The 14,705-nt window shown below is 43.6% G+C and overlaps 1 protein-coding gene and 1 long non-coding RNA gene across 8 annotated transcripts in view; both read left to right on the forward strand.

Annotated features, from left to right (window-relative positions):
- The window catches only part of gria4a (glutamate receptor, ionotropic, AMPA 4a), a 75,842-nt gene that overhangs the window by 50,083 nt on the left and 11,054 nt on the right, over positions 1-14,705 (forward strand). For all 7 annotated transcript variants that reach the window (XM_052077750.1, XM_052077744.1, XM_052077745.1 and 4 more), the window contains exons 12-14: positions 126-341; positions 456-616; positions 11,276-11,474. In XM_052077750.1, coding sequence (XP_051933710.1) covers positions 126-341; positions 456-616; positions 11,276-11,474 — 576 coding nt within the window. The remainder of the gene's footprint in view (positions 1-125; positions 342-455; positions 617-11,275; positions 11,475-14,705) is intronic.
- Positions 625-9,149, forward strand: LOC127608642 (uncharacterized). The gene is made up of 2 exons (XR_007964292.1): positions 625-924; positions 8,975-9,149. It is a non-coding gene; the product is annotated as an uncharacterized LOC127608642 (long non-coding RNA).

Genomic DNA, 14,705 nt, shown 5'->3' on the forward strand with positions numbered 1-14,705 from the left:
CACCCCCCCCCCCCCCACCCCCTTTGATGCTTTTGCATAAGTGGAGACGACAGATAAAGGCACAAGCTTGAAAATCAATGGCATTGAAACACCAAAGAAATCCAATCCCTTTCTTTTCTTTGCAGAAAGCGGAAATCGCAGTGGCCCCACTTACCATCACTTTGGTTCGGGAAGAAGTGATCGACTTCTCAAAGCCGTTCATGTCTCTGGGAATCTCCATCATGATTAAGAAGCCTCAGAAGTCCAAACCAGGTGTTTTCTCTTTCCTGGACCCGTTGGCCTACGAAATTTGGATGTGCATCGTGTTTGCGTACATCGGAGTCAGCGTGGTGCTATTTTTGGTGAGTGTTGGGGAAGTCATGCACGATTGTCTGGGTGTCACAAGGTAAACGTATCAGTTCCTTATTTTTGCCAGGCATTGCTACTCAAGACATTGTTTTTTTGTGTCGTCACAGGTGAGTCGCTTCAGTCCATACGAGTGGCACGCTGAGGAACCAGAGGAGGGCACCACAGAGCAGGGCCCCAACGACCAACCTCCAAATGAGTTTGGCATCTTCAACTCCCTCTGGTTTTCACTGGGAGCCTTCATGCAACAAGGCTGTGACATCTCACCGCGGTGAGTGTACAAGATGTGGTATGTGACACCGAGTGTGCATGTGTGTGTGGATCCAGTGGAGCAAAGCATCCAGGTTGCTCCACTGGATCCTTTGTTAAAATTTCATGTGTATTTTAGGCAAGATCCGTAATCAGCTGCATATAAGCTCTTTGGGCATTGAACTCACACAGTATAACGCTTCCAGTTTCATAATCATGAGCACTCTTGTACTGCCACCAGGCCTCTAGTTTATGGTAAATTGTACCTCCGACAGGGCGGCCCGGTAGTCCAGTGGTTAGCACGTCGGCTTCACAGTGCAGAGGTATCGGGTTCGATTCCAGCTCCGGCCTCCCTGTGTGGAGTTTGCATGTTCTCCCCGGGCCTGCGTGGGTTTCCTCCGGATGCTCCGGTTTCCTCCCACATTCCAAAAAAAACATGCATGGCAGGCTGATTGGATGCTCTAAATTGTCCCTAGGTGTGAATGTAGGCGTGGATGGTTGTTCGTCTATGTGTGCCCTGCGATTGGCTGGCAACCGATTCAGGGTGTCCCCCGCCTACTGCCCGAAGACGGCTGGGATAGGCTCCAGCATCCCCCGCGACCCTAGTGAGGATCAAGCGGTTCAGAAAATGGATGGATGGATAGATGTACCTCCGACAATCAAATATATTGCTCACTAGCATACGTGTGCTTTTCATTTGTGAGATTTATATTGCAGATTTGTGGTTTGTCCTTGCTTTTTCGGTTCTTGTTTTACGAGTGCAAGTTTGAAACTTCAAATGTCAATGGATCAAAAATAATTCACCTTCAAAAGATAACTTTTTTTTTTTAACTGCAGCATCACAAGGGACAGGGAATAATACACACAACCGCATCAAAATTGTCCCAGGGGAGTGAGACATCCGGGCACAGCAGTAACAGGATGTGTTCTGAGGTCGACTGAGACAGACCGTTTACAATGCCAAACACTTTGCTCATTTTAGCACTGACCTGAGCTCTTGCCCCGTGACATGGTGTGAATCTGGGCAAATCAAATATACACACTAACACCATAAACGTGAAATATGGAAGTCTAAAAAGGAAACATGGGCACATGGTCCCTCGTCCTCGTCTGTATGGGGGAGCAAGGGTGGGAGATTTCACAGTTTGCTCGGTATCCGTAAATGTTTAATGAACGACAGAAGAGGCAGAGTCCAGCTGTATTTTTAGAATATTTATATGAAAATGGCATTCTATTATTGATAACCTGAGAATGCAGTTTATTGAATATTCATGGACATCATGGACCTTTAGAGAGCAAACCTGAGGAAAGAAGGAGCATCGGGGAGAGTTGAGGACCGGCTCAAATGTCCTAAAAGAGTGAGACGGTGACGGGTTCAATGTCTGCTCATCCTTCGAAGGAAATAAAATGTGGGTGATTTTATCACATGTATTTTGCAATAATTACTGTTCATTTTAACGAACAGGTCCAAAATTCTGTTCATGTAACTGAAATGGGACAGCAGGACACTCGCTTGCTATGTCTGGCACGGATTTTACACGAAAAGCAGCAGCACGGACCACCTTATGTTCTGTATTGCAAGAGCAGTGCATTTAACGTTTCTTCAATATGAGAAAATATATCATCTATTGCCATGGAAACCCAGGGTTGCTTCTTCTGAGTGGTCTGTGCCTGGCACATAGTCAGGTCAGTCTTTTTTTGGATCCAAATCAAAAAAGAACACAAAAAAAAACAATTTAATAATTTCATATGGTAACAACGTGGAGTGAGTCAGTGGGTCTGGATTTGAAACTCCATCGGAATATTTTGGATAATAACAACCTTGTCATTGTCTTGCATGTGTGCCCTCCAATTGACCGCCAATCGCATCGCAATCACTCATACTTACATTCATACCTATGGACGAATGTCGTCTTCAGTGAATCTATCACAAGTTTTTGGACCGTGGGCGGATCAGAAGCTGGAGTACCCAAACAAAACATACAAGCATGGTGGAAAACATGCAAAAAGGCAAAGCATTCACTCGGCCACTGCGCTGCCCACATCTTACATGCATCCACATTTTGTGTATAAAATCCAGATCAGCAATATTCTACACACCCCTCCCCACAATTCTTAAGAATCAAATGAAAAAGCAATTCTGACCCGTTTGCCCCTTGTTCAGATTTGTATGCGTTATTTGTGGGGATGGCTGGGAACTAGTACGTGGCATGCTGAAGTAAATGAGACACTGTTGAGTGTTCATCTCTGAGTCATTTGAATCGTCATAAGAAACCCAATCATAGATTTAAACACATGCATATCAAGATTTTTCCTGCACGAAGACAAAAACATTACTAGCCGCACTAAAACAAACCCTAGAATTGTTTTTTGTTTTTTAAATTCTCAAAGGAGTTCTGTCTTCAGCTCCAAGACTTTTTTTTTATTGCCTTCTCTGCTGTGCTTTCACACCTGGTTTAACAGCCACAGCCGTATTTCATATTTGAGCAATGAACAAAAGCGGGCTCTTCGATGACCCTTCCAGCCTTCTCTTTTGCTCTCCTCCTCACTTTTCTTCCTTGTCTCCCATTCCTCGCTCACCAACAGCTGTCTTCTCCCACTCCCACTTTGTGCAAATAACAAGTCGATTCCAATAACAATGCTAAAAAAAAAAAAATACGTGTGCCACCTGCATGCAGTGACACTCAAACATGAAGAGCGCCTGACAACACGGGGTGCACGCCACGCACCAGCCGCACACATGCGCACATGAATAGCTTTTGTGCAATTGCACAACAATCCCCATCCCCACCCAAAAAACTCTCATCGCTCTTAGCTCGAGTGCGCGCGTGTCTGAATGTGCAGCTGTCCTTGCGATGATGCGATACTTAACACGACGTTGGTGTTCATCATCGAAATTGCCCAGCCTTGTCACCTCCAATACAGCATGACCGCTATAAAAACCAGGATTACTGCGGTTATAAATGCCGGATTCTAATCGTTACAAAGAGAAGTCTGTCACGGGTGTACTTTTAAAAGATTTTCTACCTCATCCTGTGTCATCCGCCAGATGCGTATGGGGGGGGGGGCAAAATGAAGAATAACAGCACAAAGAGTAAAACAAGAAAGCATATATTCAAAATGTTGTTTTCATGGTTGAAAAAAATATTTATATCTTTGTGGTCAGAAGGGTGCGGCTGGGCAATTCATGTGGTTCATCGATTGATTCGAGTTTATTTGGGGAGCGTCTGTAGTTTAAAGTGTGTGCGCACTGCATGCACAAACAGCATGGCTGCGAACAACGAGGAGGTCATTTGCAAAAGCAGTTTACTGTTGCCGCATTAGAGACTTTGTCACGCCACCGCCCTGGAAGAAGAAAAAAAAACCCAAAACATAATACCAGCCTCGTCTCTTCGCTTTCTTGTTCATTTGATATGTTCATATGTTTGGACAACAACAAAAACAGCTCATGAGGGTTCCATGATTTTCTTGATAAGAAGCAAAATATTTTCAGTTCTTATATCAATGGACTTCTAGAGGCCCTCCATGTTTTCTTTTCTGTTTCGGAGTCACATGACACATCTTTCTTGGTGCCGGGCATTAAAATCAACGAGGAATTGAAGGAAACAAGGAGATCGAATCATTTCCATGACTGGAGTTAGTTTGTAGCGGTTTTTGCATTCGGCATGTGCAACTGTCATTAGGGTATTGATATCTGAACTAATATGAAAACGGTTGTTCAACTGGTTAAGAAGGACTTTATCGGTTTATGGTGAACTTTGTTTATCTCTCTGTCTCTCTCCTCGTTGTCAACGTAGGAGGTGTTAAAATGCAATTTGTCTGTCTACTCCAATTGCTGCCAGAAAGCCGACGAGTAAAACTGCAACAAAACCCCCTCCAAAATTACACCGATTATTTTGAAGCATTCGGCAAAATAATCTAATCATCTTGATCCGGGTCTGTGTAAAAAGGCAGCTGGCATCTGCGGTATTGACAATTTTAGGGTTACCAAGTTTATCAAAATTAGATTCGGTTAAATCTGACTTTGGAAAACCTTAACTTGCAACGAGTCGAACGTGTTACGACTGCCCACTCGATTTCATGGTTGCTAAGCGACAGGAGCAGTGCAACAACTGCGGGTGCCGGATTGTCTGTGATGAACTTCCTGTTTCGAAGGGTAGACTGACTGTCTCGGCCTGCAACTAATGAAGATCTCAATAACTGAATCATCTGTTGTTGAACTGGTCAATCAGATTTAAAAAGTGGTCATTTCCATCCCCTTTATTCAAAAACAGCACAACATTTCAAATGGAATTGTGGGAAAATGCGCAAACGAATTAATTATGATTGATACGTTGTTGTTTTTTTTTTATTATCTGTAAGATGACGGAAAGGAGACAAAATGTTGCTCATTCTTTTCCAAAGTAAAAGGGAATCTTTTATTTTGATCCAACACAAAGATAACGAGTCTGCTTTTGTGCAGGACGAGAGAGATCGGAAGAATTACTGTTGAAAAGCTGAAATCTGCGGAGGTGGACAGTTTAATATTTCAAGGGTTCGATTGTCAAAAAGCAAATCTGCATTAATTAGTTGTCGATTAATCGATTTGAAAATTAATTTGTAAATTATTCATTCATTCATTCATCTTCCTAACCGCTTGATCCTCACTAGGGTCGCGGGGGGTGCTGGAGCCTATCCCAGCTGTCTCCGGGCAGTAGGCGGGGGACACCCTTAACCGGTTGCCAGCCAATCGCAGGGCACACAGAGACGAACAACCATCCACGCTCACACTCACACCTAGGAAAAATTTAGAGTGTTCAATCAGCCTGCAATGCATATTTTTGGAATGTGGGAGGAAACCGGAGCACCCGGAGAAAACCCACGCAGGCCCGGGGAGAACATGCAAACTCCACACAGGGAGGCCGGAGCTGGAATCGAACCCGGTACCTCTGCACTGTGAAGCCGACGTGCTAACCACTGGTCTACCGGGCCGCCCCAATTTGTAAATTAATTTGTCAATTAAAAATGAAACAATAGCCCGATACAAATTTGTGCATGTCATGCTATTCAACCCCACGCCTTGGCCTCTCCGGAACATTTCGGAACCCGTTGGATACTATTTGTATTAACTCTGCAAATACATGCACAATCAAAAACAAACACGACCTAACACATGACCTCTGAACAAGTAGTGGCATGTCGGCCATTTGCATCCATTCCATGATAGCAAGCAATTCACCACGCCGCTGCATCCACTGTCCAGCTCATGTACAAGCAAGTCAGAGGGGAGCGAATAAGAACTTTTTTCCAAGTTTGCCATGACGACCACTCTCAGGTTTGATCCTCTCCATCGGCGGAGATCAGCATATTCAGGCCGCCATTTATAATGGAGCTTCAAATCAAATATGGTGATGGTTTTCATTGCTTGAATGCAAACATCATCAGCTATTCCTTATTCAATGAGACGCCACGTGCCTGCTCAGCTATTTCCTGACCTTCTGGTGTACATTCTCAAACAGAACGGAATTTCTTTCTCGTAACCTTCTCGAGCATCTTCGGGGAAACAATCTGTGACACGTGTTGTTTGAATATATGCGCGCCGGCGCGTGCGCGTGAGCGAGCGTCCGCGTGTGTTGCATATCGAGTTGCCATGATTGGTATGCGGCTTGCGTCCCTCGCTCCCTGCCGCTGCAGTCATCTCTGCAGTCAGAGTATTACACTCCTATTCAGGTCTTTTACGCTCACTCTATAGCCCGCGCCATCTATATTCATCTGTCTTTGGGAACGATCTCACCTTTCCAATTTTACATTCCATCGCATCCAATCTCTCCATAAGACTTCCTTATCTTCTTTCGTCCGATCTATTCAGGGCTGCTCACGCTGATCCGTTGTCTAATCCTTGACTTAATGAATTGACTTCCCATGACAAGAACTGTCTGTGTCTTGGCACATAATGCACACTCCTGCGCCCGTGCGTCCACACGCACGGCGGTGAGTGGCAGGATACATGAAAGCATTAACACACAATGGCCCGTATTGTCAGAGTGACCTTGATAAGACATTTACATCACCCGCCTGTCATCTTTAGGTTGGGACTTGTCGGGTGTTAATGTCACTGATTGGCAAGGTCACTGCGGAAGAGGTGCGGTGAAAACGATGATGGGCAGTTGAGTGATGGGACCGCAATTGTTAGCATAAATTGGAGGAAAGTGATGCTGATGAGGAGGAGGGTCGAGGCGGAGTGCAGCGGAGTGAAGTAAAACGATCAGAAGAAAACATCTCGGAGGAATTGGATGTCTTTGCCAATAAACATCTGAAATTACAGCTCTCCTCTGTGCTGCCTGCTGCCGGCGGCTGCTTCTACATTTCAGTGTGTGTGTGTGTGTGTGCGTGTGTGTGTGTGTGTGTGTGTGTGTGTAATGTATTGAGTAAATGGCCTCAGGTGGCCTGAATACTTAACGATTGCAACAGATCCATCTAATGGAATGACTCACCAACTACAGTGGTGCACTGAAGCTTCCCAACTCAGATTGGTCACAAGGTCACTCATTAAAATCCACTTGTACAGACTGTATTTCACAGCAGTTCACAAACAAAAGGTTTTTTTTGTTTGTTTTTGGGGGCGGGGTTGGCGGGGGGTTCATCTTAGTGGCCATCACACAATTAATGGCAACCCATCTGTAAATGTAGCTGTCTGACTAAATGCTCTGCTAATTTGTGACATTTTCAAAAGCGCTTGTTTGCATTCTGGAGAATTTGGTGACGGTTTGGATTTTTTTATTTTTATTTTTTTTTAGATATTAACCAGAAAGTAATTCAGGTAATCGATTAATAAGAGAAAAAAAGGTTTTTGGGTCCCCTAACACAATAGAGATATGAATTGCATGCAGAATATTTGCCTTTTTCACAACACTTTGATACAGTGTCGTTCAGTATTTTTTAACTTTTCAACAGAGAGAAAAATTGGCAAAAATCAAATATTTGCTCTTTTTGAGGAGTCGGGGTATTGCACATCATCATGGCGGTCGTATTTTGTAATGTGTTAATGTTTTGAGGAGAAAAAAACCGCCAATAATCGGCAGATTTTTGCCGACTTAATATCGCCCGATTGAATGGACAGTACGATTAGTCAGACAGGCCTACAGAGAAGATCTACATTCAGTTTTGTTTTGTTTTTAATGCTTCTTTAGACCCAAACCCGATAGCCTGTACACGTCCCATGTGGGTTTGACTTTATTAGGCACCGATAACATATATTTTGAAATAAAAACTCAAACGTGTATCTTATACAACCCAAATTTCGATCTGTTCTGCTTAAATAGCTGGAAATGTTCATACTAACAATACTACAACACTCTATGCCTATTCTTTCATTAATCGGGGATTGTTTATTGGCATATTGGTATCCGTGGATGGAAGAGTAGGCATACATCTTCAAGTCCATCCATCCATCCATCCATCCATCCATCCATCCATCCATCCATTTTCTGAACCACTTTATCCTCACAAGGGTCTCTGGGCGTGCTGGAGCCTATCCCAGCCGACTTCGGGCAGTAGGCGGGGGACACCCTGAACCGGTTGCCAGTCAATATATCTTCAAATCCTTCCCTCTTGTTGCTCGTAACGAAGATGCCGTACGTCTGTGGTGGTTAGCTTGAGCACAGAGTTTTGAAATGCATTGATAGACAGATAAATACGCCGCTGTTGGCTGTCGGAAAATAATATAAACAAAATGGAAAAGGAATCACAGTGGCCATGCAGGCAGGACATACGTTGAAATTGTTTGGTTCCGGACGTTGAGTTCAAATACTGTTGCGTTGCATGCAAAGAAACAACGATCCCTCGAAAAGTGTCATATGCAGGAAAATATGTGAGAATAATAAGAAAGAAAGATGGTGTACCATTAATCTTTCACACACGGCGATTGGGAAGGCAATCTGTTTGCTCTCATAGATGATACATGACCCGCCGTTGAAAAAATTGCGTGTTGCATACCAACGCGCACTTTCACGGCATCAGATAAATGTGTTCAAACTCGTGTCACATGAGGAATCAAGGACTTCACTCAGTCTGCTCCCCCAGCAACACACACACACACACACACAGACGCTCAATCCCAGGTATCCAAGCATATGCTCCATCACAGCCTTATCTGAATGACGCACTCTTCATCGACCTCCAGGAGGTACACATCATCTCTAACTTGGTGCAAGGCCAAATAGTGTTTAATAACCACCTCTTTTTTCATGTTCTCCTCCTCTCCGACAGCACACACAAACAAGTCAAGGGCAATGCATTCGTTGCTAGACAAGACATTTATCTGTTTTCCGAAAGGATATTTTTACTGGCGGTAGTCCAGTGGTTAGCACGTCGGCTTCACAGTGCAGAGGTAGATGTAGAGGTTCGATTCCAGCTCCGGCCTCCCTGTGTGGAGTTTGCATGTTCTCCCCGGGCCTGCGTGGGTTTTCTCCGGGTGCTCCGGTTTCCTCCCACATTCCAAAAACATGCATGGCAGGCTGATTGAACACTCTAAATTGTCCCTAGGTGTGAGTGTGAGCGTGGATGGTTGTTCGTCTCTGTGTGCCCTGTGATTGGCTGGCAACCGATTCAGGGTGTCCCCCGCCTACTGCCCGAAGACGGCTGGGATAGGCTCCAGCACCCCCCGCGACCCTCGTGAGGATCAAGCGGCTCGGAAGATGAGATGAGATGATATTTTTACTGTCCCAATATAGAGGAGCATTTTTAAATGTTAGGATTGTAAGTCTAAGCATCCATTTCTGATGTTGGCCCCAAGTGGGGAACCTTCTGGATGCCTGAGATTTTTTTTTGTCATCAAATGTGTTCTGGTCTTTGAAGGACTTGACAAGTAAAGGTCAGTAAACGTCTGCAGGTCTGTAGTGGCTGAATCCTCTTTGGAAGCTGTCGGAGCTTTACATAAATCTTGACACAATCACAGATTAATTCATGAAGGTTTTATTCACCTGCTGACAGAGACAGTACAACATCTGTCATGTAAGGGGCTCTTCTGAACAATTTCCGGAGTTCAAAGCAAGTCCCTGCTAATGTTGACACAACACGATGAATATAGACGAGCGTGTTTGCAAAAGCACAGTCACTGTTGCCAATTTAGCAATTTGCTTGACCTTAGCAACATTTCCAACTGCTGATGCAACTCTTTTCCAAAACAAGGTACTTGTTAGTTGAATCCCAACCAAGAAACTGACACAACTGAACATTGTCAAAAGGATGGTCGATTTATATGTTGAAAAAAAAATAGATGGTTGTCACCACATTGGAAATTTGTTTGTACTTTTAACCCGCAAATATTTTTGCGCAGTTGCCCTGCTTCACCCGTGCAAATCTACATCAGAAAACACTGCTAATGCTCAAGTGTGTTGAGTGTTACTTTTAGACAATAAAACATAGTCAAGTTGAGCAATGCGTGCATTGTTGTATGCTACACTCATATTTTTAAATGTACATGTATCAAGGATATTGTTGGGGGGGGTATGAAAAAAAGGACATTTTCTAATACTTATGTCTTAGACTTATGTCTACTTATGTCTGTATCGAAGAAAAAAAAACCATTATTTGTGTGGAAATGCAAATCAATCACAGGAGGAGAAAATTCGAAAGCGTGTTTGGTGTCATTAGAAGCAAATACCAGATTGAGGGGGGGGGGGCAAAATTTGCAAATGAAGAAACCTTTTTCGGTAAAATCCCAAATCATTTTTTTTGTGAAAAAAATAAAACTTGAGATTTTATTTGAACTCCATATTTCCCATGGTTATGTTAAAGTCCTCCAACTACGAACACTACAACCTGCATATAAGATATCCATCGTTAACTCAAATGTTTGTAGCCGGCTCTTTTGTATTCTGGGATGCAGCAGCCGTTACCCCCTTTGGGTACCCTAAATTGAAAAGTCAGATGGTGCCCGGCCAAAAATATGTTTTAAACTGGCTAAACTTTGGAATAAGCAATGAAATTAATGATGTGTGTTTCCTTGTTTGCTGCTTCCATGGTCGAGAGACCCTCAGAGAGTAGACAGCTTGTGAAGGGTACAAGTTTTACAGAGGCCTTTCATGGGCACAATTCCAAGGCCTTTAAATGAACAAAACTTGGCTTTGTTGAGTGTTCACTCCTCCCTCTCTCCCCTTACACAGAAAAAACAGTTTCATGCAAACAAAAAGAGAATTACCACTTAGCTTCATGTACTTGCTCTCAATTGAGAGCTCGAGAGCGTAAACATGGAGGAAGTGAGAGTGTGTGGGTTCGAAGAGGACTGAGATTACAATCAGTTGCATGACGTCTTTGTATGGTGCATAATGAGCTGGTTGTGGAGATGAAAGAGGTTTTCCTGGCAATTATGTTGCGCCCACAGTCATGCATGCAGAGTTGGTGAAAATGTTTTGGAAAAATAAAGTAATAATTAAGCCTTTCTGTTTTTTCTTCTGCTAATCCCCATCGCTCTTGTTCTCATTTTTTTGTGGTTGTTTTTTTTTTACTATCCTCTTCACCTTCACATTTCCTTGGTCCTTCATCATCTGCTTGGAAACATCCATCTCAAACCCCCCCACCGGATAATCTTTTCCTTCTGTTGCGCCAATCCTCCTCTTGCTCACCCTTCCCACTCCATTTCCTTTGCGCCACACTTCCTTTTTCTCTTTCCCTCCTCCACCTCCATCTGTCTTCTCTCCAGGTCTCTGTCTGGACGTATTGTGGGAGGTGTGTGGTGGTTCTTTACCCTGATCATCATCTCCTCTTACACAGCCAACCTCGCTGCTTTCCTGACTGTGGAGAGGATGGTTTCCCCCATTGAGAGTGCAGAGGACTTGGCCAAACAGACAGAGATAGCCTATGGGACACTGGACTCAGGTTCTACTAAAGAGTTCTTCAGGGTACGGCCTTAAAGCAGTTGATCGTTGACATTTCAATATGATTCCAAAACACAATTCGGTATTCTATTTTGGGAACACCAAGTACCGTATTTTTCGGATTATACGTCGCTCCGGATTATAAATTGCACGAGCCAAAAAAATGCATGATTAAGAAGGAAAAAACATATAAGTCACACTGGAGTATAAATCGCATTTTTGGGGGAAATGTATTTCATAAAATCCAACACCCAAAATATTCATGTCATCTTGAAAGGCAATTTAAAATAAAAATAAAATAGATAACAACGGGCTGAATAAGTGTACGGTATACAAACGTTACCTGACTGGCATGGCTGGTTATGTCAGTAACGACGTAACATATTGAGAATTATTCAGATAACTCTAGCATAAAGAACATGCCAACAAGTATACCAAACTATTAGTTTCACTAGTACAAATCACTAAATCCAATAATATCTTCATTACGTCACTTTTAAACAACTCCCCCAACTTGGGAGGTAGACGACGCGCCGCTTCTTCTTCTACGTCGCTTACGTCAGACTCATCGTCGATTTAGCAACACAGTCAGAGAGCGCCCTCTTGTGGTTTGATGTGAAAATAATGTGAAATGACATAATCATGTGAATAATTTCACACAGAAATCGCTCCAGAGTATAAGTCGCACCCCCGGCCAAACTATGAAAAAAAACGCGACTTGTAGTCCGGAAAATACGGTCTGTTGTCTTGTGTTTGCTACATTCATCCACAAATAAGCAACACGGTGGTGTTCTTTCTTTCCTATTTTCAAATAGTGTCATGGTTTTCTGACCATATTTTCACCAGTCTTCGGCTGGCAGCGTGTCTAACTACACGTTAAAGTGTACCGTAAATGTATACCAAAAGAAAACAAGTCTGTGATAATGCCAAGCAAGATTTTATTTCAAACACACTACTCAACGGCAGCATTGGAGAACGCAGCAGCAGTAGGCATGGTACCTGTACCGAGAGCTCATTCCAGACTTTGCAGTGTCGTGCACAAAGCAGAGCAAAAGTATTCAGCTCTGACTGCAGGCAGGACGATAACAAATGAGTGTAAAAACTGATTTATTCCACTCCTGGTGTGTGCTGCAAAGAATACATCGATTGCCATTTCCAGAATTCTCAGTAGGGGGCGGGGGGGGGAAGCTTTTCAGAAATGGTCCTGAAGTGTGCCTGGCTTGGAGCTAAATTGATGCTAAAGTGTCAATGAAACCGTCTGCTTCTTTCTGGTTATCGGCAAACCACCGTGGCCTTATTTACTACGGCTCTTATCTATAAAACCTTGTATGCCTCGACTTGTGGAGGGAACTTTGAGGAAATATTATGAGTGCTACCTGGAAAGTAAAAAAGTTTGATTTCCTCAAATCGACACATCCAGGGTCAGGTAACGGATAAAAACTCTAATGTCTGGTTTGACTGACAAACGAGTTATCCTGATCATGGCAAGGATTGGAAAATTAAGTAGCACAACACAGACGCGGGAAGCACACCACCATGCCAGTTGGTGTACAGTAGTGAAGTAAAAAGTGAAGCGTGACATCACATTGACAATGACACAAAAAAAAAAACACTTGTAGACATTTTCATAAGGCACCAGTATCAAACGCATGTGCACCAAAAGCCCATTCTTATGGCCTTATCCAAAAGAAAGTCGATGTATGTTAGTTAGACTCATCTTGGCATACATTTTGTTTGACGATTAGACTCACGGGAGTAATTTACACTTAGTTGGTAAAACTGCATCACTATCTACATCATGAGGGTCTGTCACGCTTCCTCATTCCTCAGATTTCCATTTTGAAATCCTATTTGAAAAGGACTTCTCTCTAAAAGGCCGTTGCCATGGAAATGAGTGACCAAAACGACACACTTTTGATTACATAATTTTTTTATTTTTCAACTCACGCAAATAGTCCCCCGAACTGTATGCGTGAGAAAGGGAACAGGAAGCAGCAATGTACTGAGACAGCTGCGACCACATTTAACAGAAAGGTAAGTTGGGAACGGCTCCAGCTCATGAGTCACCCTGAATGATAAGCTGTAGAAAATTAAAGTGTGACTGCATAGAGCCTGGTTTTACATTTGAACAGTTACAGTGGACGACTGGTAAGCACCTTTGCCTCACAGTGCAGAGTGCAGGGTTCGACTCCAGCTGCGGCCTTCCTGTTTGGAGTTTGCATGTTCTTCCCGTGCCTGCGTGGGTTTTTCTCCAAGTAATCTGGTTTCCTCCCACGTTCCAAAAACAAGCGCGGCAGGCTGATTGAACTCTCTAAATTGTCCCTAGGTGTGATTGTGAGCGCGAATGGTTGTTCGTCCATGTGTCCTGCAATTGGCTGGCAACCGGTTCAGGGTGTACTCCGCTTATTACCCGAAGGCAGCTGGGATAAGCTCCAGCACGCTCGCAACCCTTGTGAGGATAAGCGGATTAGGAAAATGGATAGATGGATGGATGTTGCTTGGCCCATCCGCCCAAACCTCCACAAAATTCAGTGGAAATATGTGAATCACACAGTCAAAAGTCCTAAAATTGTGGGCAAGTGCACTTAGCACTTTACCCTTTGTGGAGAAATGATAAGAGTGGACAGGGCGTGGTAGAGAGTGGCGGCATGAAGTTGAGGGACTGAGCAAATCCCAAGTTTGGTTCCAGCTTGCTGGCAATGATCATTTTAGCTAACTGTGTTCTGTCACATGTGCTCATGCTCTGAGTATTCCAAAGAATCTTGCGCTCATTGTGTGCGCTTATACACCAAATATTAGATTTAAAAGATATGAGCTGTAGTGAGGATGTTTGCTATCTACTTGGATGTGTGGGGATTGGCGGGGTGCTATCAGAGCAGACAGTTTGTGCTTCCTTGAACAGCTCTGGCATCATCAACATAACGAGCAGGCTGAAATCTGTGGAGGGTGAAAAAGCAATTTACTCCCCCACAGCTGAGAGGGATTCACCACCACCATTAATTATCTGTCTGTTTGTGTGACTACATGTGTGTGTATGAATGAGTGCGCATGAGCATATTCATAGGCCTATGGGTGCATGTGAGTGTATGTGCATGAGCATCATCCCCTCCTCTGAGCCCATTTGTGTGTCGTTGTGTAATTAAATGTTTTTCAAAGTGCGGATGCTTGAAGGTGAATTCCAGCATCCATTTCCTCCTTCACCGCCTCACTCATTGTTCAAGAATCTGGAAAGAGACACAGCACATTGTCACACAT

Source organism: Hippocampus zosterae, chromosome 10, assembly GCF_025434085.1.
Source record: "Hippocampus zosterae strain Florida chromosome 10, ASM2543408v3, whole genome shotgun sequence".
In the NCBI taxonomy this organism is placed as follows: domain Eukaryota; kingdom Metazoa; phylum Chordata; class Actinopteri; order Syngnathiformes; family Syngnathidae; genus Hippocampus; species Hippocampus zosterae.